This window comes from Grampus griseus, assembly GCF_964374135.1.
Source record: "Grampus griseus genome assembly, chromosome: 20".
In the NCBI taxonomy this organism is placed as follows: domain Eukaryota; kingdom Metazoa; phylum Chordata; class Mammalia; order Artiodactyla; family Delphinidae; genus Grampus; species Grampus griseus.
In genome coordinates this window covers 32,991,658-33,018,969 of record NC_139014.1, presented here as the reverse complement: position 1 = coordinate 33,018,969, position 27,312 = coordinate 32,991,658, and the positions used below count along the sequence as shown (strand labels likewise).

The window sequence follows — 27,312 nt, the reverse complement described above, 5'->3', positions numbered from 1 at the left end:
AGCACAATTTTTTAACATACATTTTAGTGGTTTTGACAGTGGTACTTTTGAGCAGACTTTAAATGGATCCACAAAAGTTAATACATTTAAAATAAAATATACACAATAAAACGAGAGGCATCCAGATGTTCAGAATCATGCAGAAGGGGTGGTCTGGTCGGTGTTATCACTGGATACCTTGCCTATTTAAGAATTCACCAGCAAGAGGCCATTCTTCTGTTCTTCATTTCCACATAATTTAACAAAGTCAAAGAGTTCTAAACATACACACACAATATAAACCCTCATTTAAAAGCTACGTCAGTACAAAATTTCAATGAATTGAATTCAATGTATTGTCAAACCAACAATTCAATGATCAAACCCATCACTAGAAAACAGGCAGTAACAGCACCTGATCTAAAGGCAAGGTTATCTCATTTATTAAAACACCAACAGGAGATTAACCAACAAAGCAACTAATATGTTAATATAAGACACTGAAGGAAAACCAAAAACAATATATTAAATACCACTCCACTGAGCCAGGATATAACCCATGGACGACAGACACATGAGTTTATCTGTCAATCAGTGCTTTAAATACTTTTCCATGAAAAAGAGGAAAGTGTATCAGAAGATGCAAAGAAAAGGTAGAAATGTGAATTTATGCATCAAGTTCCATAATTTAAAATGACTATCAAACTGATAATACAAAGCTAAGTGACAATGACTTAACCATTGGGCACCAAACAGGCATGACCACTATTCGCTGTAATCCATAACGCTCTTCAGGAGTTTTCAGTGGATGGCCAACCCAACAATACTCCCTTAGTACAGACTAGATACTCATCCGCTGTTGAAAAAGACCCTGAAGAAGACATGGCAAAGGCATAGAGAAAAAGTTGAACCTTTTGAAAAAGTTAATGATATCAAAATACTTTTCCACTGCTGGGAAACCAAACTAGGTCAAGTATACAGCCCAAAGCAACATGGAATTCAGAGTCAGAGGCTGGCAGAAGAGTTTTGGAAAACTTGTAGTTTTTAAAAATTGGCAATTTCTCCATGCTTAATAAAACTATCAGAAGAGGTATAATGTTTGTTCATTTGTGGAATGTTGACAGCTTGCTGCAAAAATTCACATGAATGAGGAACTGCAGAAATGCGCTTCAATGAAGTATTTTTTAAAAATTTACAAAAAACTGAAGTTTCTATTTAAAAAATAACCATGTTATGCCAAGATGAAACATGGTAAAAAGTAGTGTAAATTCTGTCCACGATTCTTCACACAGCTAATGGGAAAGTGATAGAAACCATTTTCTCTTAAAAAGGAAGTTTTGTTATTGCACTGACTTTTACAGCCTGACCTAGTAATTTAGAAAAATTATGTAGTAAAATCTGTAAAATTAAAATACAAAATTCTGGTTTGTAAACATCAGTTGGCCAAGTCTATCCAGAGTACTTAGTGATAGCGGAATGGAATGAATAATTAATTCACTACCTTATTTATCTGCTGTGAGGGGGAAAATTCCAGAACACAGCTTTTATACTTTCACAGTAATTATATTCAAAAGTTATAAAGTCAGTACAGCTGTCTTCTTCTTCTTTTTTTTTTTTTCCCTCTGTGCAGTTTTCAGCTCTTACCCCGCTCCTAAGTGCCATAATTGAAATAATACTGGTTTGGAGACCTAGTAAAGATTGGTCATAAATGTCGCATAAAGTCTGTAGGACTTCGGTAAAGATATTTCCAAATGGCATAGTAATGCACTGCAGCTGCCGTGGCCACGAACAGGTGCCAGATGGCATGGGCAAATGGAATGATGCCATCGCTCTTGAAGAACACAACGCCCAGGCAATAAATTAAGCCCCCACAGGCAAGTTCCTGAAGTCCATCGGTGTTACTCTGTCAACAGAGGAAAAAAATTAAAGGGTTTGGATGTTATTCTGATATGACAAGCTAAAGAGATCACTGCAATTTCCCCTAAGTCTCCTGATTTTCTAGACAATGAAGTAGCTCTGAACAGATAGAATCCTCATCTGTAAACACGAATTACACTTAAATTGACCTGGGTTACCCTCTGAATCGGCCGTCTTGATTTGACCAAGCAGTCAGGTTACAGGTCCCATGGGAAAAAGAAGCACCTTCTGCTCGTTTATACCATGTTTAAGCAGACTGCAATCGCATCTAAAATGAACAACAGCTCATTTTAATAAAGCACAATCCTTGGCTTTCATCTTCCTCTTTAGGAGCTTTCTTCCCTACACCCATGCCACTCCATTTATAATCCACATCTCAGCCTGGTTTTCACTCCCTTTGTCCTCCTCAAACACTGTTCTACACTAATCGCTTTTCCCAGACTCTTCACCTGCTTCTGTGAGCTTATGGCTTCCTTATGGCTGACACGAGAAAATCATAGCTAGGAGTGACCTCTGAGATCTGAGACCATGTAGCACAATATATTTCCTAACATTCTAGATGTTGCCAGGCCTTTTTGTCTTTGTGCCTGGGAGTTTCCTAGCTTAGGAGGAAATTAACAGTCAGGTGTGCTTTAGCACAAAAAGGAATATTTATAGGCTACTCTTGGTTTTCAAAGACCTCGACCCATCTACAAGATTAGACTGGGCTGTATGAATGAGAGGGGAAGAGAACAGAGGCAGAGCTTAAGAAGCTGACAGAGAAACAAGTCAGGATTTCTGGGGACCAGGAATAGAAAGGTCTCAGGTTCTGCAAGGTGAGTGGAAACCTAAGTCAAGTCGTGGCCAGGCCTGGGAAGGGGACAGGTGTGTGGGTGTCCCAGAGGCCTGGGCACTGATGGCTGTAACCCTGTTAGCCTTGGAGCAGGTCCTGGTGGCCAAGTCCAACAAGGAACATGGGGAAGCTCCAGTGCAGCCACCTACTTGAATGGCCCCATTGGCCTCGGCCAGAGCAGTGGCAGCAACAGACACGAGCTAAGAACCAAGCATGAGGATCCAGGGCCAGGGGTGAGGATTAGCCCTATTTTCAAAGTTCACATAAGCACCGTGGTTTTCGTAAGATCAAAAGATGAGGAAGGAGCCAATCCAAACTGACTGATACTGGACTTCTTAACCTTGGTAAGATGGCACATCAGTCAGATTTTGTTTTATTTAAAAAGTAAAACATAGCAAAACAAAACACCAGCTACATTTATTAGTTCCTAGAGGTTATAAAGCAATTAGTATCCATTAATTATACAAAATTCTCTGTTGTATGTGTTATTAGAGGCATTTTCCTAGAGAGGATTGAGGTTTTCATGGGATTCTCACAGGGGCATCTGACTCCCTAGTGAAGACTCACTCATCCAACACAACCTCCTTAATTTAGAGATCAAGAGGCTAAGGCCAGAGAAATAAGTAGCCTGAACAAAGTAACACAGCTGGTTGCTCCCCCGAAAGACACCACTCCTTCTTCTTCCATTAAAACAATAAACAAGAGACCAAACCAAGCACACAGGTTGGTTTTGACATACATTCTGTTAATAGGTAGTTCCTCAAGATACCACATCTGCTTATCAACTTTCAAAGAACCAGAACATAGTTAATCCTAAAACAAACAAAACCAGGTATGTTTTCTTCATTATCAATGTCATTACTATGTTTCTATGTACCAGGACTTGTTTGAAGCACTCATTTAATCTTCACAACCCTAACTTAGGTACTATTTTTATCCAAACTTTACAGACGAGAAAACTAGAATACCTAGAGGTTAAATAATCTACCAAGGTCACGTAAGTGTCAGAATCAGGATTTGAACCAAGAACTGAACTTATATTCCTTTTTTGGGGGGAGGGGGATTTTTAAAAATTGATGATTAATTTACATAGTGTAATGCATAGATATTAAGTGAACAATAAGGTTTGCCCTTCCACTAAGGCAACCACTGTTCTTATTGCTATTACCACAGACTAAGCCTCTCTGTTCTAGAACCTCACATAAATGGAATTAAACTGTATATACATTTTTGTGTCTGGCTTCCTTTTTGCTCAATATAATGTTTTTGAGATTCATGCATGTGCTACTGTATATCAGTTATTCATTCCTTTCTATTACTTAGCATTCCATTGAATTATTTAACATAATTTGTTTATCCTTTCTATTTTGGGGCTATCATGAATAAAATTAACATTTATATTGTTTTACAAGTCCTTTTGTAGATACATGTTTTCACTTTTGTTGTCATAAATTTATGCTTAATTTTATAATAAACTGCTAAACAAATTTCCAAAGTGGTTATACCATTTTATACTCTCCCCAACAATGAATTAGGGTTCTAGTTATTTCACATCCTTGCTGGATTTTGGTGGCATCAGTCTTTTTAATTTAACTTTAACTATTCTATAGGGTGTGTAGTGGTGGCATGTTGAGGTTTTAATTTTCATTTCCCTGATTTCTCTGATGACTAGTTACACTGAGCAGTTTTTCAAGGGCTTACTGGATACTTGTATCTCTTTCTCTTTGTAAAGTGTCTGTTCAAGTGTTTTACCCATTTTTATAGGATTGGCTTTTTATTATTGACTTAGAGTGCTACAATATTTGATATACACCCTTTGTCAGATACTTATAGAGAAAGCAAATATTTTCTCCCAGTCTGAGGCCTGACTATTTATTTTCAAGTTCATTGATCTTTTCTTCTGCAGTATCCCATCTGTTGTTAAACCCCTCCAAATAAAATTTTTTCTTAACATATAGTTTTCAGATCTAGAATTTCCATTTGGCCCTTCTTGCTTGTCTAGTAGTATTTGTCTGGATAATGGATGCTGAGTTGTTAAAGAGGATAGATTTTGTTGCCTTCCTCGAAGGAATGTGGAGTTTGTTCCAGTAGGCAGTTTATTTACCAAAGGATCAATTTTATCCTTTCGAGGTTTCTGGGCTTTGTTATGGCAGTGCCAGAGCTGCCCTCACTCCAGGGCCAGAGTAGCTCTTATCCTGAGGTGTGGTCTTGCTAGGGTCAATGGAATAGCTAAGTTGTTCAGCATGGTATCCCCGCTCTGGCTGGCTGGAACTCTGGTATCTCCCAGTACTAGGCTCCTTCTGGAATCTCCATTGATCTCACAGCCTTCCAACAGCTATCCTCAGCCAGGGCACAAATGCAGCTTAGTATTCAGGCAAGGACTCAAGGAAACCCCTTGTAGATTTCTGGAGACTCTTCTCTGTGAAGTTCCCTCCTCTCCAGTACCCTGCCCCAAAACTGCAGCTGGCTCGGGAGGTGAAATGCTGATTTGTTTCCTCCACCCAGACTGCTGCTCTTGGACTCCATTTTCTTTCGCAGTTTGGAAAGCATTCCAGGGAGAAAACTGCAGTGCGTATGAAGTTCATCTTTTGGTTTCTCTCCCCGCAAGGATCATAGTCCTATATGTCTGTGCCCAACGCCAAAAAATAGTTGTTTCACATACTTTTCCCACTTTTATAAGTTCTTTATGGTAGAAGGGTAATTCCGATACCCATCATTCTGACCAGAACACCAAAGGTTTGAGTCTTCATCACTTGTACCGTTCCTTTGTTCCTTCAGATGGCCTGTGTGGTTCTTTTTGATCTGGTCTCTGTCTAGCTCACCAGTTTTATCACGAGACTTGTGCTACCTGCATAATTACACCCCCTCATGCATACATGCATATTCAGATGCTCGTGCTCTCCGCATCTCTGGGGCTTCCTTCATGCTGTATCCTTTTCCTGTACCACCTGCATCACTCCTTCCATCTCTTGGCTCCTATTTGTCTTTCTGAATCAGCTTAAATAGCATTTCCTCTGGTAAATCTATCATGTGCTCCCATAGCAGGCTGTACTTTCCCCAATCAAAGACACTGTAAAACTTTACGGTAATTTCTTATTTTATATGAATTGTATTTTTCTGCTTGATTCTAAGTTCTATCTGGGCAAGTGTGGGGATTTTCCTGTTTGATTAACATAAACATTAGTCACTTGCTATTGTTCTTGAAAATGTCAATGAAAGATATAGGCTAGTAAAAATACTGGATAAACTTGCTCTTATGGATACCCAGAGGGAATTTACTTGAATTTACACTCTAATGATTAGTGACCCATCAACACAGACCTTGCTCTGGGTGTCTTCAATCGCCCTCTACCTATATGGCCTTCAAGAAAGATCTTCTCATTTCTGACTTTCACCTCCCTCCCCTCACTATTCCCTGCTGCCTTTACCAGCTAAAGTGTATGTATTTTTGCTACGAGGTAATTATTAAAGCTATTATAAATCTCATATCTCAAAGAACATATCTTGATACATTCTCATAAGACATACCCTCTAAAAAAACATAAGCAAACCTATAAATCCTAAACCTTTTACAGGTGTTTTTGTGACCAGGGCAAGAACTATACATGGCAAAATTACATTCTTATAACTTGCCTATGAGCTCAGGAGGAAATTATAGGTACAATTCTGACCCTTGTAGCCTGAGAAGAGAGTTCAAACTAAACACACAGTGGCTGGTGCCCCAAAATGCAGAGTGTAGGACTGGGAAAACATAAGCTAAAGGCACAAGTGACCAGTAGATGGGATCGTGAGGTTGTTATGTTATTGTTTTAAATTGACGGATAAACTGATGTCTCAACAGTAATCAGTCTGAATGGGAGTACAAAACACATAAGTGCAAATGCCTACTACAGGTAATGAATGCTACATTTTCACCCATCAAAGTCCCCAAAAGAAAATTTCAAGCAAAGTTTAAAAAAAAAGCACTTTCCTGAGAAAGAAATAATAGGACTTAAAACCAAAGGAAAAGTAAGAGTGAAGAAATTTGACAAATATCCAATAAAATGTTGAGCCAAATGACCTTTTGAGGTCCTTCCAATTCTTAAGTTTTAAGAAGTCATGGGACTTCCCTGATGGCACAGTGGTTAAGAATACGCCTGCCAATGCAGGGGACATGGGTTCGAGCCATGGTCTGGGAAGATCCCACATGCTGTGGAGCAACTAAGCCTGTGCGCCACAACTACTGAGCCTGCGTGCCACAACTACTGAAGCCCGCACGTCTAGAGCCAGTGCTCTGCAACAAGAGAAGCCACCACAATGAGGAGCCCACACACTGCAATGAAGAGTAGCCCCCGCTCGCCGCAACTAGAGAAAGCCCGCTTGCAGCAACGAAGACCAACGCAGCCAGAAATAAATTAATTAAGAAAAAAAAATTTCTGCTCTAAAAAAAAGAAGTCACTAATTTATATTTTCTTCATTGTAAGAAACCTCAAAATTTACCCTCACCATGGATTTAGGGTTAAGACACTAAGTAATCCAAGTAGAAATTTCCACCTTCAAATAATCTCACAATTCTTTGGGAAAAGGGTGGGAGTGGAGGTGGGGTGAACAGAAGGGTTATCCCAAAGAACAAATGCAGCAGATTATCATATGGAAGGAGTCACACTTAGATGTATAGCTTTTCCAAACTACAGACAGTAGGTAGTACAAGTTGTGGCACTTTGTAATTTATATATTTTTTCTTTTGAATCTCTAGTTATTGGACATGTCATAACTTCAGAAAGAAAAGCTTCAGATCGTATCTATAGACATATTAAGAGTCACAGTGATTTAAAAGAAAATAAGGTGAAATAACTTAAATTATGAAGTAACTTCTTACCATTGATGTCACCACCAAGGCTGGAGAAAACCCCATTGTGAGATAGAAAAAGAGCTCAACCACCTTATACCTGCAGAATAGAAATGTGTTAATTTAATTTAAGTTAATTTAATATATCTATTCCTACAACACTCAGACTATTTCCTTACCAGTTTTTCCCTTTTTCTTTTGAAAAACAAATGTAAACTCTTGACTATTCAAATGAAATGTATTTTCCCTGTAGGAGACCATTAGGGCTCTAACTGAAATACTGTAGTTGAGTAACAATGAAATAGCATTTCTTTCAGGACTGATAAGGCATCAAATTCCACATACTACATGCAAAACGTTCTCTGCCAAAAGCTGTCATTGAATCCAATTCACATGCATTTTCCGTTTCTAATCCCAGAGTGTTTGCCTTCATCACCATTCCAATCCATGGTTATAAGACACTGAAATTATGAAGCTGCACAGGGAATAGCTTGGAGCAGTTTATCAGTGGCAAAGAGATGGGAGCCCTAAGGAACTAAGGGCATGTGTTTTTTGTTGTTATTGTTTTTTTTTTTTAACTTTTTTTTTGGTATTTTTTTATTTTTTGAGGGCATGTGTTTTTGATTGTCTCTTAATTTTGTATCTGTACAAACTCCAGTTTGTAAGGCTCATCACCTTAGGTGCAGAAGTCTGAAAATGCTAAAAAACATACTGTACTGAAATTCAACTTATATTTATGCCTAATCAAACTAGACTCTAAGTTCCTCGAAGGCAGGGACCAAGTTCTGTTTATGTTTGGGTCTGCAGGGCCTAGAACAGTATAGTGGCACCATTTAGGTTCTCTGTAACACCTGCCAAACCAAATGGCCAAGTGTGACTCGCATCTCATTCTTAGTGTTTTATACTCAAAGTCCACCATGAAGTAATCATATCAGGGAACTGGGGATGAATGTGGGTTTGGTTTATATTAGAAAGCCTTGAATAGGAGAAAAGATAGTTGTCTTACTTTACTTCCTAATTTATCCAAGGATATAAATTAGGGGTTTGAGCCTGAGAAGCAAACTGTTCCTTTGGATATATATATAACGCATAATACCACTCAGAATTGCTAATTATGGTCAAAAATGCATTTAAGTGAATTTCAAAGTCAGAGAGAAGTTAGTTAAAACTACCACTTTCTTCTGAAAAGAGAAAACAATTTATTACTTTGTGACAAACACAAGTTACGTTTAATTCTGAGGGCCATTCTGCCAAAAACAATAGATAAATAATTTAATAAACTGTATCCAATGACAATTATTTCATGGTTGTGAGTTTCTCAAGTTCAGGCATGTGAAATAATGAAAAGAGCCATGGAACAGGAACTAGGACACATGGGTCCTAATTCCAGATGAGTCACTATTTGATGCATGTACTGAACATTCTCATTTTTTTTTTTTTTTTTTTGTGGTACGTGGGCCTCTCACTATTGTGGACTGTCCCGTTGCGTAGCGCAGGCTCAGCGGCCATGGCTCATGGGGCCAGCCGCTCCGCGGCATGTGGGATCTTCCCGGACCGGGGCACGAACCCGTGTCCCCTGCATCGGCAGGCGGACTCTCAACCACTGCGCCACCAGGGAAGCCCAACATTCTCATTTTTTAAACATGAAGCACAAATAGGTGACCTTGAAGGTCTCCTCTAGAACTAAGCTGCTAAATTTCAATACGTTTTCTTTTTATATTGCTTCACACTTAAGACTAGGAGATATGAATAACGGGTTAAAAAAGGTGTGTCCCATGGTGAGGATACTAAGGGTTTAGATGCCCTTCCAAATGTCCCCTTTCTCAGGGAGTCCTAGGTTGGAACATCCTCTGGGTTTCTAACTAGGTGCTCTGTGGGGGCTTAATAGCTATTATCTTCAACCATCAAAGAAACTTAGAAAAGCAGTTATTTTTCTCATGTGGTAACTGTAAGTCATAGAGGATAAGGCTAGTTTGCTAAGACTAGCCTGCCTGAGGATGTGAAATGAGGTCTGACTGACTCCAAAACTGTCGTTTTAGATGAGGGACAAGTGCACCTTGTCCTTCAACTATATCACATATCACACAGGCACCATTCATTTCTGTCTGCAGTAATCTGTAGACCAATGATGAATATCAAATGGTTCTAAAGATTTGTTAAAACAATATGTATTCTATTTATGTATTTCTACTATTTTGAACTGCAAATATAAATTATACTGTAATGTAGATAAAATTTAGGAAGTTAATTTTAAAGCTATCAAATGTAAATTATTTTCTCTTACTTTTCATGGTAGAGAAATACATAAATGGTTCCTCCAGCTGCCATGAGCCAGATAAACCAACGCATATGAGATGCCAGGGGTCCAAGTTCACGGAGATTTAACCTAAAAATGTAAACAAGACAAAAAAGAACAGAAGTGATAAATGAAGGGAATTCATACAACCTGTGTTTTCCTCTGCTCTTGAAAACTGGGAGAGAAGGTACCAGGACAAGACCAGAAAGAAAAAGCAGTCAACATGCGGTTGGAAGTATTTGGGCAACTGGGATAAAATTAATAACTCAAGGATAAAATTGTCATTCAAGCTTTAAGACTAAGAATTAGTTCCAATGTGGTTTAAAAATAGAACCAGCTAAAAGGAGACACGTAGAAGTAAGTCCCAGCACATCTGTGATGCCCGACTTTCCTTATTAGGCAGACTGCTGTAAAGGCTACTTGCCTTATTGTTCCTGACTACGTATTTGGGAGCAGATTGTTTACAAAGCTGACTGAGAATGCAACAAAACCCTGAACCAGGTCACATACACACAGTGGATACCTAATACACAGACCAAGTGTCTCCATTATCAATTTCTCCACCAAGAGAGAACATGAGAAGGTCTAGCCTAATACATGTTATGGAAGATACTCTGTAGGTTAGAATTTAACCATGGACTCTTGTGAGGCCTGAATTTAAAATGCTGCAAATTCATCTGTACTAAATTCAGATTAAGAATAGATATGAAAATAAAATGTTCTGAATGGCTATTACTACAAGATTAGTATTTCCAAATGGAAAAGGTTCCACCTGCATATTGAAGACTACATGCGAACAAACTGCCTACTGTAATATTTGATTCCTCAGTCTACATTTAAAATTTTTATTTACTTATTTTAAATTGAGGTATACTTCACAAAAGCCTTTAAGTATTCTCGTTCCAGTATGATTCAGACCTATAATTTAGTAAGAGTTACTGGGGAGAGACAGCACTTACTTTTTACTCCAACAGATAATTAGGTTTCTTTTGAATGATGGATGCTGCATTAGTCAGAATCTAGAGGCCTGCCGTTTCTAATGATATATAGTCGATGGCATAATATGAATTTCTGAGTGGTTAAAACTGGACCATATCTTGATAGAGGAAAATCAATGTTTCTTTAATTATGGGTTACAGAGCAGCAACTCTATCTGATCTATACCAAAAAGGCAGGAAGAACAAGGACACTGAACTGAATAGTAGGTATTTTAAATAGCTAACTAATTAGGCTACTTCTCTTATTCATATAGCTAAAGAAATGAGAAATGCACTCCATACATAGTAGCTACTGTGCTGTGAAGACCAACAGTATAAATTTCAAAAGTGACCTTGTTTTCTTTGTACGTATTTACAGTATTTCTACTTAAACAATTAGGTGTCCAGGTATACTGAGCAGCAGCAGAAGCATATAGAAAGAATATGGAAGGCAAGGGTAATATATTTCAAAGGTGAGCGTGCTGCCTACATACAACTTAGCAGCACTTCTCTCAAACCATCCAGTGCCACATATGTATTCTGAATGGCAGTAACATTCTCCCCTTAAAATCTGCAATCTGACCCAAGTAAATCAAAATGGGAAAGAAAAAAAAGCATGTATGTGTGTTGGGATGGGGGAACCGGGGAGCAGGGATAGGAAGAAGGAAGGGAAGGAGGACCGAGAATTCTCTCATAAAAACACTATCTTCAAAAATATAAAGACTGTATCTTACCATGGGGCGTAAGATGCAGCAATGAAGAAATAGATAACCATTCTATCACACATGTGAAAGCAATGCTCCACTGTCCTGTGGGGGGGGGGGGGGAACAAGTTAGAGTTTTCAGAAAATTTTACAACTGAAAGTAGGGGTTATCACTCCACTATGTCACAACTGCCACTCTTGTTCTTGGTTCTCATGGCATTTGTAACTTGGCCTTCAAAGTTGCACAGCTATTTTTAATATGGAGCCACAAGTAAAAGCTCTGTATTATTTTTAAGATTGCATATACCATAGCTCCTCTCCATGTAAGAACCCCACAATAATCAGGAACTCAAAATCTGTCTTTTCTGATACTTTCTATTTTTTTTAGATCCTATCTAATAGGAAAATGAAATTCCTTGAGGGTAGACCACCTCTCAACCCCTATCATAGTGCAGGGCACAAAATCATGAAGGCTCAGTAAATACTCCCCAAAGCCACATTCTTTTTAGAATGTCTTAGAAGCAGCTTTTACTCCAAATCTTAGTGTAGACAGTAAGCTGCAATAAAGCAAATTTAGAAACTAATTTAGGAACAGCAATAACACAAACCAGAAAAAAAAAAAAAAAACGCTCATTTGCTGTCAAGAGGGTAGCCACCTGGGCTGCTGCTTCTTTTTTTGTTTTAACAAACTTATTTATTTTTGGCTGCATTGGGCTTTTGTTGCTGCACGCAGACTTTCTCTAGTTGCAGTGAGCGGGGGCTACTCTTCGTTGCGGTGCACAGGTTTCTCACTGCAGTGGCTTTTCGTTGTGGAGCACGGGCTCTAGGTGCACAAGCCTTAGTAGTTGTGGCTCATGGGCTCTAGAGCCCAGGCTCAGTAGTTGTGGCACACGGGCTTAGTTGCTCCGTGGCATGTGGGATCTTCCCGGACCAGGGATCGAACCCATGTCCCCTGCATTGGCAGGCGGATTCTTATCCACTGTGCCAACGGGGAAGCCCCGTGACCTGGGCTTCTAACCAAGTTTTTCCTTCTAAAACTGAAGAGTCAGGAAATGTACAAAGATTTGGCTCATTGAGGTCTATTCACAAAACGGATTAGACAGAATCCACCCTTTATTGAGGTTATTTATTTATTTATAAATTTTTGGCCACACCGTACAGTGTGCGGGATCTTAGCTCCCTGACCAGGGATCAAACCTGCGCCCCCTGCAGTGGAAGCACAGAGTGTTAACCACTGGACTGCTAGGGAAGTTCCTGAGGTAATTTAAAAGTACAAATGCATTGCATTGTCTTGAATCCATTTTCAGTCCAAGGGGTAGTAGCTGTGGTTTGGTGGCACACAAGCATTAGATTTTGCTTCATCACACACTCTGTGTTGACCAAAGCAGGCTGAGGATGTTTTAGTCACTGTTAGTGCTAGTCACATGTTAGTGAAGAAGTGAAAATAATTTAGGTGTAAAAAAGCAAACACTAGATTAATGTTTCTCAAACTTGACTGCCTTGCAGAATCACCTGGGGAGCTTATAAAATACAGGCGCAAACTCCAGTCCAGAAGATCCTGATTTAAAAGGGCTAGAAGATGTGGTAGAAGATGCAGGGAAGAGAAGAATAACTCCTTGGATGACTGTGATTCCAAGCCAGGTCTGGGGTCTTTCTAATTCTGCTTTCTAGACTGTTATGCACTGTTGCAGCAGGTAAAGTCAAGCGTGCAGTTTTATTCAAGACCCACCACCCATCTCTGACCCTCACTGTCCTCAAGGGTGAAGCAGAAGTAATATCATCTCTATCACAGAGTGCGTGTGAACATTAAATGAGACGATGTAGCCATGCATTTAGCACAGCACCTAGCACACAGTAGGTACTCAATAAATGCTTGTTCCCTTCCCTCTTTTACTTAAATTAAGGCTATACTTAGGATATTTTAAAGAATTAATGCAGAGCAAAAATCCACATGTGGCTTATGATTCTAGCAGTGCTATTTCAAGGTTCAAGAGAGACTGATTTCTATTACATCTTCTCAGGCCCTGGCAGGGAGGCCCTGAATAACGAAGCAGGCACCTACAACTCTCTGATTCAGATATCTAGACAGCAAAGCCAAGTCAACCAAGGGAACCACAAGCACTGGATTGTGCCAAGAAGATAATGAAGTGCTCCTGCCTCTGGGCTCTGCAACAGTGCACCCTGAAGAGCCAGGACAAGTACTTCTGAGGCTTGCTTTTGAGTGTGTACCAGAGCTCCCTCGTGATTCAATGCTGTGGTTTTATGTTAAGCCCTGGGAACTGTCAGCTTATAGGCAAAGGTAGCAGACTGCCAACTAGAAGCAATATTGTAAAGGGTGCAGTGGAAATAAACCTCAGGACTGGGAGTCAGATATCCTGGGATGATGATCAGATTCTGCTGGAATCACCGAGTCTCAGTTTCCCCAGGAGAAAATTATGGGGTTTGGATCAGATGTTCCCTAAGGATCCTTCTAGCTCTAAAAGTCTGATTTTACATATGAGGAAACCAGTAATCATCATATGAATCCCAAATCCTGCTCTTAAATAAAGCGTATCTTTTTAATATTAGATTGTTTGAATAACGAGATTTTTTTGAACATTCTATCTATAAAACCAAAAGTTACCTTGTTTTTTAATTTTATTTATTTATTTTTTGTCTGTGTTGGGTCTTCGTTGCTGCGCACAGGCTTTTCTCTAGTTGCGTCTCTAGTTGCGGTGAGCAGGGGCTACTCTTCGTTGTGGTGCGTGGGCTTCTCATTGCGGTGGCTTCTCTTGTTGCGCAGCACGGGCTCTAGGTGCGTGGGCTTCAGTAGTTGTGGCTCATGGGCTCTAGAGCACAGGCTCAGTAGTTGTGGTGCACGGGCTTAGTTGCTCTGCGGCATGTGGGATCTTCCTGGACCAGGGCTCGAACCTGTGTCCCCTGCATTGGCAGGCAGGATTCTTAACCACTGCACCACCAGGGCAGCCCCCAAAAGTTATCTTCTAATATTACATTAAATCACTCTAAGTCTGTTCTGAGTCCTCCTTTTTGAGAAGAAACTTTGTCCTTTTGGGTTGTGCAGAATCCGTTTCATAAGCAACTAGATGGTGTGCTGCTACCTTTGTATCACCCAAATTAACCCTTCACTCAAAGGATGAATGCTTTTATGTCCTCACTGGGAGGCTAGGGATCACAATATTGTTTGGAAAGTGCTTGACAGCTAACTGTAGCAACATATGTGAATTTTGTTTGAGTAGATGCACGGGACCTAATTCTGAAAGCTGAACTTTGCAAAACAGTAAACCCGAGCTGTAATATACCTGTAGTACAGCTGTACTGATTTGTAATTTTCCAATCATTCTCACATGCATCATCTCATTCACCTATCACAACAGCCCGCCAGTCGGGCATTACCATTCTCATTTTAGTGATGAAGAAACTGAGGCTACACGAGACTGAGTGGCAGGGCTTGGACTCAAAGCCCAACTGGTGACTGCAAGTCCAGAGTACTGGTCATCACCCTGCAGCTGCCATGCTCATCCTTAGTGTGCTGACACACTGGAAAACAGGTGTCAGGACTGTACATTGTAAGTCCTGGGGAAGCAATGTGGTTTTGTTCAGTTTCCGAGTAAAGACCTGCTTTCTTAAGACACAGATAGGGGTGCTCAAATTCTGTCCAATCCATAGGAAATTTCCTGAGTGTTGGGACAGCATTAGACTCTACCAGGCAGGAAAATGTGCACTCTTTGCCTCACCTGACCAAAGCATGCCAGCGTGAGAGGCTAACCCGAGCCAACTATTGTGATTGACCTGTTGCAACAGCGTACCATCCACTGTACCTTAAGTGGCTCTTTTTCCATGATACGATGTGAAATACTGTGGAAACAATGAAGAGGGCACAGAGGCCCATTCCATAAATCCATGCTGTTATCTTTTCCCAGCAGTCATCAGACAGCCGGTGGAGGAGGGCACTGCCCACAATGGCTGGAACAATGAGGAACTGAGAGAAAGGGAAAGAAAAGTAAATATTCAGCAAAACACTGAATTGAAAACTTTATTAAATATACATAGGTTTACCAGGGGCAATTTTAGGAAGATCATTTTAAAACAAACATTTGCCTTTCCTGGATAATCATAACGAGAGCCAGATGAAGTTGTCCGTTTATGGCACTGAAAACAAGTACTGCTGTTTAGGGCCCAGGACCTGTGTCCACCAATGGGTACACAGTCAAGCAGTAAGAATGAAACATTACTCAATTGTTGCAAAACAAATGTCCTCTATCCTAATTTCGTTAGTTAAGAACATGTTTCATCCTATTCTCTAATGTGATTTAAGGTAGGCACTTAAAATACTCAAATGGCAAGCATGTACCCAGATTTCCCAGGGAGGTCTTGATCTTTAAATATTCTTTCCTGTTTCCCCCATGTGCTACTGAAATCCCAATATTTCAGCAAAGGGTAACTAAATGAATCAAGTCAGTAACTATTATGTACATACCACACTCAAATAAATCATTTGTTCAAATCATATGTCCTGATTTCTAGTTTGGATGTCTACATTCCACCAATTTCCGAGCTACTGCAGAGTGAAAGGGTTATTTCATTTTTAATAGCACCTTTCATGTAGGCAAGAGTAATACACTCCTACTTATTCAAATAATTTGAAGAGACTAGAATCTTAGAGAGAACTTTGCTTTCTGCACCACATTTTACACTACATATTGACACAAATTTCAATGTCTAGTCATATCAGTGTGACTAGTAAACATTTAATAATAACAGAAATCATCAGAAGAAATAAACTACTTTATTAGGTAGTGGAATAAACATACCTGGCAAAGAACACAAACTTTAGCAATCTTATCTTTTTTTATCTCCAACACCTTCTATTTCCCTCTTGAAACAGAATATTAAATCTCCCAGATGAGATCAGCACTGAATTTCAAATGCTGAAGTATTCAATGGCCCAGAACAGAAAGAAAATTAAGGACAACAAAGTTTTTCATAAAACAATTTAATTTTGAGATTATGTCCTTTCTACTTTTTTCATGGTAAAGTATCTTCTCTTTAATGAAATGATGACATTAGATGGAAGTTTCTTGTTTTGTCAGTTTTAGAAATTTTACTGCTCTCTGAAATCCAAAAATCAGGGATACGGTTTAGTAAGTGTAATAAGATGACATTTTCTGTTCTGAAAAATTAATGTGGATGTTTTGTCGGTTTTTCCTTAACTTTGGTTTCTACAAGTGTTCCTTGTGACAATCCAGAAGAGATAAACTAAGGGATTATTCAGGTCTATCTCAAGCAAATATTCTTCTTAAAGGTGAGCTGTGCATCTCAACAGCCAAACCATTATATTTAAATGCTCAACATTATGCTAATAAGCATTTCATTGGTTGCTTTATTTATTTTTATTTTAAATTTATTATTTATTTATTTATTTTGGCTGCGCTGGGTCTTCACTGCAGCGCGAAGACTTTAGTTGTGCTATATGGGATCTTAGCTCCCCGACCAGGGATTAAACCTGGGCCCCCTGCATTGGGAGTGTGGAGTCTTAACCAATGGACCACCAGGGAAGTCCCTCATTGGTTGCTTTTATTGGTCAGTATTATAAAAACTATCAGAGCACTATTTTCATAACTTTTATCAGTGTTTTGCAGTTGGTAAAGGCATATCCATAAAATGGTGGATGTACATTGGAACAATAAGTGAAGGAACAGGACATATAAACTGTTATTCAAACTTTTATATTCTTTATATCCTAATGCTGACCTAGATTTAAATACACACACCCCTACATTTTCTTAGGGGCCTGTGGACAATTAACTTCAGAAGTAACTTTAATCTCTGCTAAATTCATCAGACATTTAGTTAAGAATAAAAGATGGAAACAAACCAAATGCCCATCAACAGATGAATGGATATATATTACACACACACACACACACACACACACACACACACACACACACACAATGGACTATTACTCAGCCTAAAAAAGCATGAAATATTGACAATTTGCAGCAACGTGGATAGACCTAGAGATTATCATACTAAGTGAAGTAAGTCAGAGAAAGACAAATACATGATATCACTTCTACGTGAAATCTAAAAAATAATATAAATGAATCTATATACAAAACAGAAACAGACACAGATATAGAAACTTATGGTTCCCAAAGGGGAAAGGGAGTGGGGGATAAATGAGCAGTATGGGATTAACAAATACACACTACTATATATAAAATAGATAAGCAGCAAGCACTCACTGTATAGCACAGGGAACTATATTCAATATTTTGTAATAACCTATAATGGAAAACAAGCTGAAAAATATGTGTGTGTGTGTGTGTGTGTGTGTGTGTAAATATATATATAAAAAACTGAATCACTTTGCTGTACACCTAAAACTGACATAATATTGTAAATATTATATTTATACTTCAATTAAAAAGAAAGAATAAAAGATGGATATCCAGGCAAGTATAGTTGACAATCAAATTAGGCTGTTTTTTCTTTAAAACCAAGTTTGGACTCTAAACATTTTGACCCTCTGGTGTTGTGAAGCTCACTTCACAAAGCGTTCACTAATGCAAAGACAGGGGTCAGCTCAAGGCTAGAGAATTCCACTAAATCCTTCCTGCCCTGAGAATCCAAACCATGGGTCCAGGGAGACTGTCCACTAGTGAGGTTACTCCAAATTTCATTATTGAAGCCCTTTTATGGAATCCAGGGCAGGCATGTCAGGTACAAACTTTCTTCTAAAGAAAAAACATTTAGTAAGATTTCAGCATATTAATTATTTAAATAAAAATCTTTTGAGCACCTAAAGAAAAAGGACAGTGATGAGAATAACGTTTCAGTATTACCAAGTAGTATTTGAATTCCACTATTACAATACATAAAACTGATACTTTATAAAGTTTGATTTCTGCTAAGTAATGACTAAACAGCATTGTTCTATTAGATTACAAAGAAATCCACCAAAAACTAGCTTATTTCAGGTTTATTTGGTATCATGACCTCTTTATAGAAATACTGACTATTCTTTGAAGAAGGGTTCAAGAAATGAAAAGGCACAACTTGAATTCAAGCAAGTTTTATTCTAATAACATATGTATATAACCTACACATTGTACTAACACTGTCTAAAATAATTAGCCTGTTCTAACACTTCACTAAAGGAATAAATTGGTCTCCTTCTCTATTTCTTGTCTTCAGACTATATACCAGCCACCACTTTCCCCTCAAGTCTCACTAAATACAACTTTCAAAGGGAATAATGAAATCATAGATAAAAGGAAATTTATATGACACAAGAAAATGCCAATAAAATGAACTTAATGGGAAAACTATGAAAATACACACATATTTACAAACACCACAGACAAAAAGAAGAAATGCGTCCAAGTGTTAGCAATTTATTTCTAGGTAGTTCTGTTTTTCTCATATATTCTTCAGTATTTTCTATGTTTCTTATAATGAATATGTTTTGTTTTTATAAGGAAGAAAAAAATTAGGAATTTAGGGATTAAATCAGCTTTTTCTTCTACTATCAAAAAAATTAAGAATTTAGGGATTAAATCGAACTTTTCTTCTACAATATGGACTAACATCTGCTCTGAGAAGCAAGGACCACAGTGGAGATGGAGAGGATGTGGCTACCTGTTTTAGGGGATCACTCAGGGAAAAAAAAACACCTTTTTCAACAAATGGTGAATTCTTCTTGCCAATAAACACTCTGACTGTCTTGAAAAGGTGATTCATTTCATTCCAGGGGCGACAGTCTTCATAGTTTTCTTTGTCTTTTTTTTTTATAACTAAGGTACTTACTATTATTATTCTTTCAAAGACAATCTTGTCTGAGAAAGCAAGTCCAGGATAGACAGAGCTGACTGTAGTCGGAGCACTCAAAGTGTCTGACATGCTCACAGTTTCTGGTGACATGACCTAGCACTGACACTTTGGCAGGTAAGGTCACAGAGGTGGGTACACCCGACTAACGGGGCTGAGGTTAACAGAGATGATTGCCCCTTCCTCCCACCAAAGCCCTTTGGGAAGGATGGAAAAGGCAGAAAACTCATACTCACTGCATGTGTGTAACAGTTAGCAGCATGTTCATAACAAGTTGGTTTGTAGCGGCCATTGGCTGGGGCCCGGTGGTTCATGAACCTGTAGAGACAAAGACATCACGTGAGAAAAGCTCAGAGCGTGTGAAGAACAATGGTGAAGCATGTCAGTGGTTGTCTGGTCTATTCTGACTGAAGAGGTGACTGCTGGAAATACCTAGTTAAGGGATCAAAACCAAAGCCACTAAACAGGTGTAAACTGAGCCAACAGCCATAATCCTAAAGCGAATGCCCTAGTTTACTGGATTAAGTATTCTTTCAGTTCATTTAGAAGAAAAACTTTCTACCTACCAAAAACAAACAAAAACCATATCCACAACTGGTACCCCCACAGTAAAAAAAATTAAAAATAAAAAAATGGTACAACCAAATCTTAAATCTTAACAGAAAAAAAAAAAAAACAAGGTCATTTTTCTAAAGTTAACAAATACCAGAAACCACCATTTAATGCAAATTCAGTGTATTTGAAAGGTTTCTATTTCTTCTCTCAAAATGTATAAAGCTTATATATGTAGATCTTTAAAGCCTCCATCCCATGATTGGCAGGCCTGTTGAACTAGTTTCCGTCTATTGCATTACTTGTTCTGGCACCAGACAGCTTAAATAAATGATACCTGGCTGCCTCCTGGCACCTGAAACAAGAGGTACGTTTTCACCTGCATTCTTCCTGAATTAAAAGTTTCCTTCAAAATCTAAATATGTGACTAGCACCAGATACACTGGCTATAAAATTCATAAACACATGTGTATGTATCTAAATATCAAAATCTGTTACACATATAGACATACACCCATATTCCATATCCCCTCTGGGCTAATTTTGTGGCATCCAGCAAAGCAGTGAAAAGCACAAATACCATCGGACATGAAGAGATAAACAGCCTTCTTCTATTTCAGTGTGTGGGTGAGGATCCCCCCAGCCCCAATTCATACCCATGCCATGTTTCATGAGGGATTCTGGTTTAGTCTGTGTGTTCTTTAGAAGGAGGGAGATGTAAACTCAGAAAGATAAAAAGGCAGCTGCCTGAAAGAAGCAGATGCAGAGAAATAATGGAGGTAAGACAGCCATGATGGCATTCAGGTCTCAGCATTCAAGCAGCATTCCTGTGCTTGGGGCATGCAAGATGTCAACAGGCTTTGCACAATAAAGTAGCTTTTTGCTTGAGCTAGGTTAAGGGGGTAGGGGGAGGAGATTCCGTCACTAGTCAGTAGTCACACCTTACTAATTAACATGATGAAAAAATGGTACCAGGCTAAACCAAATGGCACAGCCAGGTTGCCAAAAACTGACTAAAACACATGGTCAAGCGATTCCAAACAGTGCTCACTTTAAGAAAAGACTAGCCAACACTTTCTCCCTGAATTAAGAAGGGCCGGTTATCCCTAGAGCAAATAAATAAAGTGGCAGTCCCTGCTAACCCAACATAGAGAGTTCAAGTGGCAGATCCACTAGGAAATGGATTTGGGACCTTTAAGATACCTTACTTGGACCACCAATGGGTAGCTATCTAACTAGCATGCAAAATATACACATATGGAATGGAATTCACCAGATGGCTTGGAAACTGTTTAAGAGAAATGTGCAGTTAACAGCTTCAGAATTATTCCAAGCTATTCTCACACATAGATAAATAAATCTTTTCTCCCCTGACAATCCTTTAAATAATTTTACTAAATTTCCTAAGGAACGAGAGTGTTGCTATACGGCAGTTATTAGTAAAAAGGAAAATAATTACACTCTTGGGAAGGATGATTTAAAAGTGTCCCTAGCATTCAAGGATCTACCAAATCATTAGCCTGAGACATAACGACAGGGCTATAAGTAGCATATCCTATTAGGAATTGTAAAGGGTAAAGAGCAAGGCTCCGGGATGGTTGAAGGTAGATTAAACTGTGAGCACTCTGTGCAGGGTACAGTAGGTAGGGTTTGACTACCCACCACAGGCTGCAAACTAAAATAGCAATTTATATCTCTGGCAGCCCAATCTAAAAATAGTCAGGCTATTACACAGTGACAGGGATAGACTTTCAAATTTTCTCCTAAAAGCAGAGAAACTCGGTGGCCATGTTTGTGACAGCTTAGTTCCTGCCCACCTGGAATCACTCAGGTTAAAAATAAACTCAGAAGTTGCAGAGAAAAATATCCCACCCATGTGACTTAAGGTAGTTTCTCCTTAAGGGCAGGGCCAAGATTCCTGCAATACAGAAAGGGAAGAGCAAGTATTCCAGGCACAGATCACTGCCTGGGGCCCCATGGGACAGCACATGGTTCTGCCGGGAAATTTACAATGCATTTTTCCATTTCTCTCTGATCTGCCAGGGTACAATCAAGCCTCCAACAAGGCCTCCTGCAGAAATCACTATGAAGAAATTAGTCGCCCAAGACCTAAATGGAAAAGCAGATGTAAAATGCAAATAAACTCCCACACACTGAGCCTATTCTCTTCCCCCCAAAAAGAATGAGGAAGGTTATCAAGAGTTATGGGAAATAGCACCCACTTATGGAAGACACCTCTACTTAAAGCAAAGCCACCCTAATGGTTATCCAGTGCTAGAAGACAGCATCCAGCCAGCTTCAGAGGGTTTGAGGGAAGGCGATTAAAGTTTTTAGTTGACGAGGTTTTGTTCATTCATCCCCTCACTTTCTCTTTCAACACTCTCTCCACTTCCCCTGGCCCAGTGTCCTCATGCTCTCCCGGTGATAGAATTTCAAAACTATGGAGAGAGGGACCTGGGGACACTCCTTAGCACACTTTTAATTTAGCCCAAAGCAGTGGCCTTCGGAAGGTAAATCTGCAACCCACCAGCAGATCTCAGAGGCCTAAGATCAAATCTCAGAAGTTGTCCTTGATTCCTCTGTGTTCCCCATACTCCACATGCAAGCGCCATCAATGTTACCTTCAAAATATATTCCAAATCAGTTCCGCTCTCTACAGTTCCAAAGACCCTACCTTAAATCAAGACACCGACACCTCTGGTCTGTAAACATACAAAGTCTCTGGTCTCCCTGCCTGCCCACACATGGGCTCTCTTCTTTACTCAGCAGCCACAAGTCTATCAGCACCAGATCACATCAAACACTAAGCAGAGCTTAAAATCTGTCTGGCTTCCCAAAGTGCTTGGGATAACACTGCATCCTCCGCAGGCCACAAGCCCTCACCCACTTCTCCAGCCTGGTGCTACCTTCCTCTCACTCTCTGCCTCCAACCAACCGCATCCTTTCTGCTCCTCAAACCACCCAGGTCTTATCTGCCTCAGGGTGTCTGTGTTTGCTGTTTACTTCTAACTAGAACATTCTTCTCCAGAATGCCCAGCTTTCCTCTCACCGGTCAAACTCATCTCAAATGTAACCTCCTTAGAGAGGTTTCCCTGACCATCCTACCTAAAGTATCACTTCAGCCCTCCTCACTCCACCAGAGCCCTTATCATAATTAGTAAGAATTGGACTTTTTGAACTTGTTTATTTTTTATTTCATTTTCTCCCACTGTAATGTGAATTCCATGAAGGCCATCTTGTCCACCATTTCATTTCCAGTTCCAAACACAAGGCCCAGCTTATTGCTGGAGCTTAATAAATAAGTGCTGAATGAATGAATAGAAAGACAGACATTCTGCCTGCTGCTGAAGTATTTTATCCTACCCGAGAAAGATCCACTCGTCAATTAGTTTCACTGGGGATTCTGTATGCAACAAAGAAAAACAGGCAGTCTTAGGGCAAAGAGAATCCTCAATCTCGTGAAAATAAAATTCTCAAAGGCCAATACCATGGACATTCCAAGGGCTCCTTCAACATCACTTGATGGGGCAACATAAGCTGACCCCTGTGCACAACCTTACTAATTAGCTTCCCTATATGAATAAGCATGATGTTTAGGAAAAGTGTCTGCTGCCAGAGGTAGTGATAGTGGTGGGATACATTTAACTTAAATAAGGGAAATGGCACATATAAGGAGACTACCCCATGCCTATGATTCAATGCTCTGAGAACACGCCAAAAAACAAACAAACAAACAAACAAAGGCAATAGGCAGTCCTGGAAGACTTCTAATGCTTTAGAATTATATGCTTTGCCACATATTCAATTTGAAGCTAACCAGTGGTCATGAGGCTGGGGTTAAGGAAAGGAGCATCCTTTTCCTTGGATTTTTGGTTGCCAGGCTGGAGAAATGAGCATGCACCAGTAAGATACCAATAAGATACATTAGAAGCTCTGGGTCCTAGGCCTCTGCGCTGTCACACAGATGTTGTGATGTGGGCGGGGAGACAGAGGTGAATGGCTGCATGGGTGGTGGAGAGGGACATGATATTGAACCCTTCAGTGTGCCCCTTCCTTGCTGTGTGATGATGGCAAGCTCACTTTTATTCTCTAACCCTATTTGTTCTTCTATTAAATGGGTATAAAATTTGCCTCCTAGGGTTACAGTTGAGGATGAGATGAGTAATCTACAAATACCCAGCTACTGCCTGGCACCAGTAGGTACTTAATAAATGCCAGCAGGTATTCTAATCAGTCAGAGATGCTGTGAAAGGGAGAGAATGACTCTGTGTGGAGGGGTGGTGGAATCAAGTGTGGAAGGGTTAAAGCACAAAAGATAAAAGGTGTCCCACTGGGGTTTTTCACATCCTAAGCTTTTTGAGAAGCCATGCCTGCATAAAGCCCTCCACTTATTACACTGGGCTAGGCATCCCTACAGCCCTCCTCCACAGATACGTCAGAACTCTGGAAGTTGATCCAAAGCCACAGTGACCGCCAAGTTTCCATTATGAACAAACCAGCAAGGTGTTCAGGTTTTCTTATAATTTAGACAGAGCCACAAACTATGGCCTAATGAAATGTTTTTATTGCAGTCAAATGCTCGTCAATGGAGTCCTGGTAAATCTACCAGAAGGAACACATGGGTTCAAAGATAGTGTATTCCTCTTTCTAGTTCCTCTGTCATTTACCTACTTGTATCTCTCCTGAATGCTCAAAAGATGTATAATAAACACAGTTTTTAAGAGATGCAGAACAGTACTCTCAACATGTCAATGTATGAACCACAAAAACCATGATTTTTTTTGTTATATTACTTTTTATTGGCAGGCTTTATTTCTAAGTTCAAATTGACTCTTAGAAATATCTTTCCATTTTAGCCTATAATACAGAAAAACAAGAAATTATGGGATCATTCATTGTTCAAAGAAAATCGGGGTAGTTCTAGATGTCATCAAGAAAATAACTGTTAAATATCCATTGATATTGTGCAGCCGCTGAGAAAATTACAATGTCTATGCTGCACTAAAAGAAAACGCCTGTAGTTTTTCATTTTTAAATGAATGAAGTAGAGTGCAAAATCACCTTACAACTGTGATAATAAGGACTGGATAGATTAGCGTCCAGCAAAAAGAAAAGTTCAGGGCTTCCCTGGTGGCACAGTGGTTAAGAATCCACTTGCCAATGCAGGGGACACGGGCTGTAGCCCTGGTCCAGGAAGATCCCACATGCCACAGAGCAACAAAGCCCATGTGCCACAACTACTGAGCCTGTGCTCTAGAGCCCGTGAGCCACAACTACTGAGCTCACGTGCCACAACTACTGAAGCCCGCATGCCTAGAGCCCATGCTCTCCAACAAGAGAAGCCACCACAACGAGAAGCCCGTGCACCACAATGAAGAGTAGCCCCCGCTCGCTGCAACTAGAGAAAGCCCACGCGCATCAACGAAGACCCTACGCAGCCAAAAATAAATAAACAAATAAATTTATTAAAAAAAAAGTTCCATCAGCTGAAATGGTAGTGTCCTAAATAAGGTTTGTTTGTTTTTCATTTCTCTTAACACTTTTAATGTTTGTGCGACAACCAATAAAACGGGTTCCTTTTCTTTTTCTTCTTTCTAGAGAAGAACTGAAAGGATAGAAAAGAAATACAACTCTTAATCTAACAAAAACCAGTAATTTCACAGAATATTGCCACTGTTCTCTGAAAACAGGAAGAGCAGAGATGTGCAGAGAAGTAAGACCAAATCAAACAAACCACATGCACAGAGCTTTGCCAACCATTACTGAACCTGTGTTACATCCTCCCTTAAAGCCCCTCCAGTCCTCATGGCTGACTTCATGTTCTCAAGCCAGAACACCATGGTTTCGTTTTGCCTTTAGAAGTACTGATATGATATCCCACTAGGGGAATACTGCCAGGCATTCAACACCCTGAGTGATGAGCAATATTCGGAAGTTAATCCAAGTCTTCAAACTGATCACCCTTCTGATGGCACAATCCACCACAACCCTCCCTGTGAATATTTCACTCCTTACCCTGTGGGACTGGAGGAGGAATAAGATCAGAATGGGAGAGGGGGCGTCAAGGGATTAGGAAGTTGGAAAGAAAAAAAAAAAGTGCACTTTAAAATCTTGAAATAAAAAGCAGTGCCTAAAAACTCAACAATAACCTCCTTGGAAGACTTCATGCATTCTTTGTCTTTTTTCAAATTCCCCCTGTCACTGCACACTAAGCTAGCCTGCTCAGGGTGAAGGTCTGGGAATGGGGACGGCTGCCTGATTCAGACAAAGGGATGGAGAGTTACCACAACACAGGAGAGGTGAACTTTCACCCGCTTAAACGAAGGCGATTAGAAAAAAAAGCCCAGAGCTTCCTCTCGGAACTATGGCCAGCCTCCATCCATTGCTAGATGGCAGACACCCGGGGTCGGGATTAAGGCCACGGTACCTCCCCAGGCCGGCGTTACCATCGGCTCTCCAGCGAAAGGGCAGCCGGCCAGCCTTCCGGTGGTGCCTCCTCGGTTCCTCCTCCTCGTTTCCTAACACCGGCTCCTCAACAGCAGGTCTCACCACCCGGACGCTAACTTGCCCCTTCGCGGCGCCCCCAAATAGCACGCCCAGGGACTCTAAGCCTGAGTACCCTCAGGGCCCGGACTTGGCCAGGCAAGACTAAACCAGCAGAGCCTGCCTCAGTTTCCCCGTTGCCACGGCCGTTCAAAGACAAAGCACCTAAAACGGCCAGCACCCCCGCTTTACCACAACTCTCGCTGCAGGGCGCAGCAACGAATGGGCCCCGGTTCCGCCCGCACCGGGAGCCCTCCAAGCTCCCGGTAAGGGATGGAGGGCAAAGCTGGGGTCGGAAGACTCGGGGGCAGCGCCTGCGGCTGGGGTTCGGGTCCTCAGATCAAGCAAGAGCCCCGCCTGGATGGGGTGAAGCCGGGTGAGCAATGGGATACCGCGGGAGAAGGGCAGGCTCGTGGTCCGAGGTCTGGGAATCCGAGGTTCGCAGATCGCGAGGGGGACCCGGGACAGGCACGAGATCCTGGTCTTTGGAGGAAGGGGATCACCCAGGGACAGCAGGGAGGGGAATCCCCCGGGAGCCGGTCCCCGGCCGAGGCGCGGGATCCACAGGGGATGGACCCAAGTGAGGAGCCGGGACCCACGCGGGAGGAGGCGGGATCCAGGACCCGGTCCCGGCACGGGCGGCGGGGCGGGGGCGCCATCCCTCTCACCGCTGGAATCGGTTCTGGAACCGCATTGATCCTCTGCTCCTCCTCGTGGGCCAGGAGCTCGGTATCGTCAGCGCCGGCGGCCGGGCGCGCGGCCCTCATGGGCTTGGGCTGCTCCGGAGGCCGCCGCGTGCCCGGCGGACCACTCGGCCAGGCAGGGTCGGAGTGGGCCAGGCCGGGGGTCGG

The 27,312-nt window shown here is 40.7% G+C and overlaps 1 protein-coding gene across 1 annotated transcript; it reads right to left on the bottom strand.

Moving 5' to 3' along the window:
• On the bottom strand, positions 1 to 27,312 carry MMD (monocyte to macrophage differentiation associated). Its single transcript, XM_082679311.1, has 7 exons — positions 27,130 to 27,312; positions 19,603 to 19,684; positions 15,352 to 15,512; positions 11,564 to 11,638; positions 9,841 to 9,942; positions 7,587 to 7,656; positions 1 to 1,882 (listed from the first exon to the last, which is right to left on the bottom strand). Exons 1-7 carry the CDS (start codon positions 27,153 to 27,155, stop codon positions 1,682 to 1,684), a joined length of 717 nt encoding a protein of 238 aa, XP_082535437.1. The 5' UTR covers positions 27,156 to 27,312; the 3' UTR covers positions 1 to 1,681.